Source organism: Eleutherodactylus coqui, chromosome 2 (genome assembly GCF_035609145.1).
Source record: "Eleutherodactylus coqui strain aEleCoq1 chromosome 2, aEleCoq1.hap1, whole genome shotgun sequence".
Taxonomy (NCBI): Eukaryota; Metazoa; Chordata; class Amphibia; order Anura; family Eleutherodactylidae; genus Eleutherodactylus; species Eleutherodactylus coqui.
Window position 1 is genome coordinate 277,275,844 of NC_089838.1, and position 6,631 is coordinate 277,282,474.

A 6,631-nucleotide genomic window follows, 5' to 3' on the forward strand; every position below is an offset into this window, starting at 1 on the left:
AATAGGGGCCCACCATTTCCCCACCACCATGATCTCAATTTCCATCGATGTGTATGGAGAATGCAGTGGCCAGGAACTTGTGTATGGGGATCCGGTGATATTTGCATTAGCTATTCAGTGGGCCCCAGAATGGTGGATCCTAGGCACTACACTAAGACTTGTACCTGAGTATTGTCATATTATGCCTGTCTGTAACATGTAATTTCTCTCACTCGTGATATACAAAGATAGCAGCAAACAATTTACATTTTATATAAATGCTTTATTTATAGTTAAAAAAAAGATTTGCAGAGAATTAGGTGTCAAGACGAGTTGCCATACTGGATTAGAAGCAGAAGGAGATGCCTGCAATGACGATGATGCTACTGGGGTCGCAAAGTTCGAAGCCTGCATCCACTAATGAACACAAAAGAAGGAAGACAATAAGAAGAACAGGTTAGCTTCATCAGCCACGTTGGTCTAATATTACATATTGCAGGTTTCTTTGCTTACTTGAATTATTCTGTACAGCCCTGATATTATATCCACACATCAAATTAGACTTTAATCTAGTAGATACAGAGGGCCATACACAGAGAAGAAAGGGCCTTTGAGAGAAAACTCAGAATGGACCTCCCACCTAGTGTAGCTTCACATTATCAAATGCTTATTCATCCTAAAAGGGGATATTTTGGTATTTGTAAACTATAACAATTAAGTCATGTGTCCATTCAGTCGGACACCCTCAAACTCAACAAACCAATAAGCCGAGGAATGCATATATTTCTATTACATTAACCTCTTAGCACTTGCCTTCCACCAGTCCAATGTGATTTGAATAAACTAATTAATTGCTTATAATATAACCATGACTACTAGAAAATTAGCACTTCCAAGATTTCCCAAAATATATGTGCTGTATGACATAACTGCAGTATGTTTCCTGACATAGCCTTAGAATCTGCTCTTTAATAATGGAAGGGATGAAAGACTCCATCTCACCTTGGTGTGCTTCAGCAGTGTAGGATGGGATTCCCCGACACAGGGCTTCAACATGGACACCATATATTCCGATATTAGCAATGGGAACTTGGTTGATATTAAACTTGAAGAAACTTGAGGCCTTGACCTGAATATAGAATAAATTGTGTTTAGTGTTTCAAATGTACAGAAAATATATAATGTAAGATTAAATTAAGACAACCTTTGTCCATATGCCCTATTAGGGGATATCCTAGAGAGGGATACCCCTCTATAAGCCATGGACCTGGGCTATTCGTAAAAAGAGGAAAGTTCCATCTTCTCTCAGCAAATGCAACTGTTCAAGGGGCTACATCTACTATAACATGCTTTGTGTTGAAGCTGTATGAAATATCATCATACATTCCTTATATTGTCAAAATCACATGAACTTCTCTACATATATTAAACATTCTCTGTGTACAACGAAAAAGCTACTTAACTCAGTAGGAACTATTTCAGATATATGTAGCAATTGTATTATTTTTTAACCTGTCCAATTCATGATGATGGACTGAAAAACTGGCCTCTTTATATAGTCCATCCAAACCAAAGGTATACATACCATAGAGACTGCCCATACAGCTGCTACACACCCTCTGATGACTTATTCCAGGTTGGTTTACCTCCATTTTAACTTCTTAAGGACAAGGTATTTGTAACCTCAGGATAAGTCATCAATAGCAGATTGGCGTGGTCTGACAGCTAATGTGAAGGATCTATGGATGAATCTAAGACTCAAAATGCCATCCACTATGTAATGGCACTTTATGGAACTGCACTGCTCTTCCATTCACTTTAAGCTGCTATGTAAGCAAAAAAGTATTGAAAATGTACTCAAGCCATGAAAATAGGGGCATTAGCGTCTCTAATCTTGAGTCGATAGAAGTGTTGTGGTGTCTATGAGAACCTGAAAGGAACCCAATGTTTAACTCTGTTATGGAGCTCCAATTCTCTTTTTTACTCCATTGACCAAAGCTAAAATATTGTCTGAAAAGTTATGTAGTCTTTAAGAGATTAATTAAGATGAATCATAAAACCTTTAAACCCCCCTATTTCTATAGACAATATTGTAAATTGTACAGTAAATGATTGATCTCCTTACTGGTTTGTTGTTCAGGGCGTCCAGGCTGGGGAAAACATTCGTATCCATTTTTGTCACCACGCACATCCGCTTTCCGTAGAGCCGTGTTGCAACTACTCCCTATAATGTAAAAGGATTGAAACATTACACATTCATCCATTGCATTGATAATGTAATTGTATATGTGTTAAATAGTGTAAGAGAGAAGAATGAAAAATGAATGAATGTATACAAGAATGAGTACAAATTAGTCATCGCTTGGTAAAATGTACACATTTAGGCTCGTATCAGAAGCATAACTTAAAGCTCCTGGGCCCCAATGCAAAATCTATAACAGGGCCCCCAACTATAATGCTTTATTCACGATACTGGGCTACCTATATGGAGAAGAGAGGCCTTATGAGCCCCTAAGGCAACCGCATCCGCTGCATCCCTATAGTTACGCCCCCGGCTTGTATATAGACTACGTGTTTCCTCCTCCACTGTCATCTATGGCTGTTCCAAAATTGGAAGAGCTGACCTCTATAACTCTATAAAGTGCACCCAGAGAGATCAAATCCTGCCCTTAAATTATACTAATAAATACAATATTTTAGGCTACTATGGGTTGCATGATAGATTTTGAGCCGATCTTTACAGTTCATGCAGCTTTTCTTTGAAAAGGGTTTTCTGGGGTTTTCTAAATGAGTTAAATGGTTTTTTCCAGGCAATTTTTATTGATGAGTCCTCAAGATAGGTCATCCCTATTTGATCGTCTAGGGTTGGTCGCCCGGTACCCAGACCAATCAAGCTGTTCCAGTGCCTGCTGTAACCAGCAACACACACAAGGTATGAAGCAGAAGCAGATTGCTCTGACTCCTGTGTAGTGGGTTGGGCTGGATACCGTAGCTGCAGCTCCTATTAAAATCGTGAGATAATTTAATTGCCCCTGCAGTTACCAGTGCCAGGATTTGAAGTGATTTGCTTATGTTCTGTACCCTGTGTGTTTTGCCAGTGACAGCGGGTGCCTGAGCAACTGATTGGTCAAGGACCTGAGCAGCGGACCCCAGCTGATCAAGTATTGAAGACCTATCCTTAGCATAAGTCATTGATAAAAACTGCACAGAAAAACTCTTTAAAGGGGTTGTCTCGCGAAAGCAAGTGGGGTTAAGCACTTCTGTATGGCCATATTAATGCACTTTGTAATATACATCGTGCATTAAATATGAGCCATACAGAAGTTATTCACTTACCTGCTCCGTTGCTGGCGTCCCCGTTGCCATGGATCCGTCTAACTTCGGTGTCTTCTTGCTTTTTTAGACGCGCTTGCGCAGATCTATCTTCTCCATTCGGCTCGTCTCGGCATCACCGGCATTTTGGCTCCGCCCCCTTGTACGCGTCATCGCGAAGCTCCGCCCCCGTCACATGTGCCGATTCCAGCCAATCGGAGCTTCGCGATGACGCGTACAAGGGGGCGGAGCCAAAATGCCGGTGATGCCGAGACGAGCCGAATGGAGAAGATAGATCTGCGCAAGCGCGTCTAAAAAAGCAAGAAGACACCGAAGTTAGACGGATCCATGGCAACGGGGACGCCAGCAACGGAGCAGGTAAGTGAATAACTTCTGTATGGCTCATATTTAATGCACGATGTATATTACAAAGTGCATTAATATGGCCATACAGAAGTGCTTAACCCCACTTGCTTTCGCGAGACAACCCCTTTAAGTTTTTTCATCACATAATAAAAAGTTCTGCAATTTTTTAACATACTTCGTGTTACAATTCTTAACTTGTTTCCAGTGAAATGGAATATTCCTGTTTACATCCAAACCCAAAACCGAGCTGATAACCCCATGTGTGCCTAATATTTTCCACAGTTCAGTTTGCTACAGTTGTATCCAGTTCAGACAATGTTCTGTAAGGTAATGGCTGAAACATTTTACCTACACATACATGATACATTATGTTATAGAAAACTGTTGTATTTAGTTCAGTATTAGCTAGGATGGATACAACTACAGCAGACATTCAGCTGTAAGGAGTGCAGTATAAGGGCTGGACACGTTTTAGCTTCTTTATGTTTTAGCTGCTGTATTTACTGACAGCAATCTGATCAAAATTTAGTACCCATTGTTTGGCATTTTTATCATACTATTGGGTCAGGAAGGGTATCATTTCTCCTTAGGGAGAGCACCTAGAAGGTGTGAGGAGACATAAGGTCATTCATGCTCCTCTGGGAAATATGCAAATGTGACGATAGAACAATACCTCTACAGCGCCACCTATTGGAAGGCAGTATTCTTTCAAGTCAATGTCAGACTTTTTTAACAAGCCATGTAACAATGACTGGGAATTGTTGGCCAAAGCCAGAATCTTCTACATAAGAAGAAGACAACCATGTACAGACAGCTGTTTTAGAGTGATTGCCCCTCATCAGTGTGTAGATTTCTGGCTTGTCTAGTGAGAAGTCTATAGATATGAGTCAGGAAGGGTATATTTTTTTCTCCTTAGCGAGAACACCTAGAAGGTGTAAGGAGACTTATAAAGCTATGCAAATGGAAGATGGAACAATACCCCTATAGTTCCTCCACCGTAAGCTCATACGCACAAGGTTCTTACAAAAATGTATCTTGTAAACAGCATTTCATTATATTATCATTTGCTACAGTGTATTTCCACAGTTATTGCATGTAATATATGCAAATAATGATGTCTTATAGGCAGTCTTAATAATTTGCCCTTATTATACATGGAAACAACATTTTTATTGAATACACATTATTGATTGGGTTAGCTTGGCACTTACCTTTCCATATTCGCAGATGGAGTCCCAGGAGTTCCAGCCGTTCAGACTGTTGATGTGGGCCACATGGTCCTGGTTGTTGATGTTCACAATCTGATGCACATTGTCATCAACATTCCCTTGGTTGTTAACATTTATATTCTGTGGGAGAATGATAGAACGTTACTCACAATCTTTTAGAATATCAAACCAAAACAAGAAGGGGAGAGTTGGCAAGAACATATCAGCTCAAAGTATGTGGCCATGTAATAACTGGTCTGCTTCAGAAATAATAGAGCAAAGAAAATCTGGGGTAAATCTGGAGCCCCATTACATGGAAAATACTTAGGAATAGCAATCTGAAGAGTAATATAGGGGTTCTTACATCAGTAGCAAGCAGAGATCCAAGGAGAGCAGCAAAAATCACCTGAAAGAGCAAAATATAAATAATATTTTTAGTAATTCTATGATGTTTATTACCGTCATGTTCTCTATACTTAAAAATTATCTGCACTTCAAAAAAACTTCTGGCATAATGGTAGTTTTGAATGGTGAGATCTAGATGCTAAGACCCTCACTGATAACAAAAACAAAGCAGCAGAAGCCCTTCTCTAAGGCCATCTTCAAGAGTTATGCTAACTGGATGATACATAGTCTTTGTACTAAGACCCGAGTTGAACTTCAAACAACCTACTACATCAATGACCCCATAACTACAATTCTATGACTTGCCTACAAACTTCGTGTTGAATGTATAATCTACCCTGTACCCCCATGTAATCTAAATTGTATCACCCATTATAGTAATTATTTGAATTGTAAATACATACCAAGGTTTTCATTTTGGTTGTCTCTCCAGGAAGAGAAGTTTAGAATGAAATGAAAGGTACAGACCCCTGTCCTGGTCTCCCTTATATACAGAAGTAAGGACAAACACACCGACTTCCAAATTTTGTTTTGGAATGGGTCCAACTTGCAAAGAAAAAGGCACAATGTACTTTTATCTTATTAAACATAGATATGGAAGTACCTCAGCAAAATTTGATAATGGTTTCATTGTTTTTGGTTCCTATTATGCAATACAAGGTATGGTGTGTGGCCAAATCAAAAGCTGCCTAGCAAGTATGCCAAAATGGAAGCATAGGAGGGATGTGTCACTGATTCAAAGATCACTATGAGGTCTCTATAAGGCTTTTCTCTACAGTTTATGCTGCTATTCTCTGAAAGGGCTTTGCTGAGGTTTTGTTATTGAGCTAAAGTGATTTTCCAGAAAATTTTTACTGCTGAATCCTCAGGATAGGTCGTCAATAGTTGATCGTCTAGGGTCGGTCGCTCCGGACCCTGACTGATTAGGCTGTTACGGCGCCCGCTGTCACCTGCAACACACACAAGACCTCACTATGAGGTCTCTATAAAACCTGAACCGTACCATACGATGCTTGTCCAGAGCAAGGAAAGTATAACATAATATGTCCATAAATACTTCAGAATCCCAGCATCTTGGAATATAAATACAAAGTCTTATGTTAAATGATTAAAGAGTGCAGATCCTTCAGAAAGCTGCAGTGCAAAAATAATCACACCATATTGATTGCCATACTATAAGAATTGTAATACGCAACTATTACTTAAAGGGGTTGTCCATGCTGCAATATTTTGGTACAGCCCCTTCCTTATGCACCAACACAACAAAATCCACATATACTCACCTATGTCCCACACCAGTGCTCGGTCCCCCACTTCGGTCTGTGTTTACAGCTGCAGTCCCTCCCAGTTTATGGATGTCA

The 6,631-nt window shown here is 39.8% G+C and overlaps 1 protein-coding gene across 1 annotated transcript; it reads right to left on the bottom strand.

The window, feature by feature from the left end:
- Positions 1-325: 325 nt before the first annotated feature.
- On the bottom strand, positions 326-5,701 carry LOC136610161 (gastrokine-1-like). Its single transcript, XM_066589409.1, has 6 exons — positions 5,675-5,701; positions 5,230-5,271; positions 4,869-5,006; positions 2,105-2,203; positions 982-1,108; positions 326-396 (listed from the first exon to the last, which is right to left on the bottom strand). The coding sequence occupies exons 1-6, from the start codon at positions 5,684-5,686 to the stop codon at positions 326-328; spliced, it is 489 nt and encodes a 162-aa protein (XP_066445506.1). The 5' UTR covers positions 5,687-5,701.
- Between the last annotated feature and the right edge of the window lie 930 nt (positions 5,702-6,631).

What these genes read in the sequence shown, in the direction of transcription:
- LOC136610161 (XM_066589409.1), bottom strand. An exon ending in CCATCTGCGAATATGGAAAG is followed by an intron (nt 2,204 to 4,868) that starts GTAAGTGCCAAG and finishes TTTACATTATAG; the next exon opens with GGAGTAGTTGCAACACGGCT. An exon ending in CACTGCTGAAGCACACCAAG is followed by an intron (nt 397 to 981) that starts GTGAGATGGAGT and finishes TGTGTTCATTAG; the next exon opens with TGGATGCAGGCTTCGAACTT.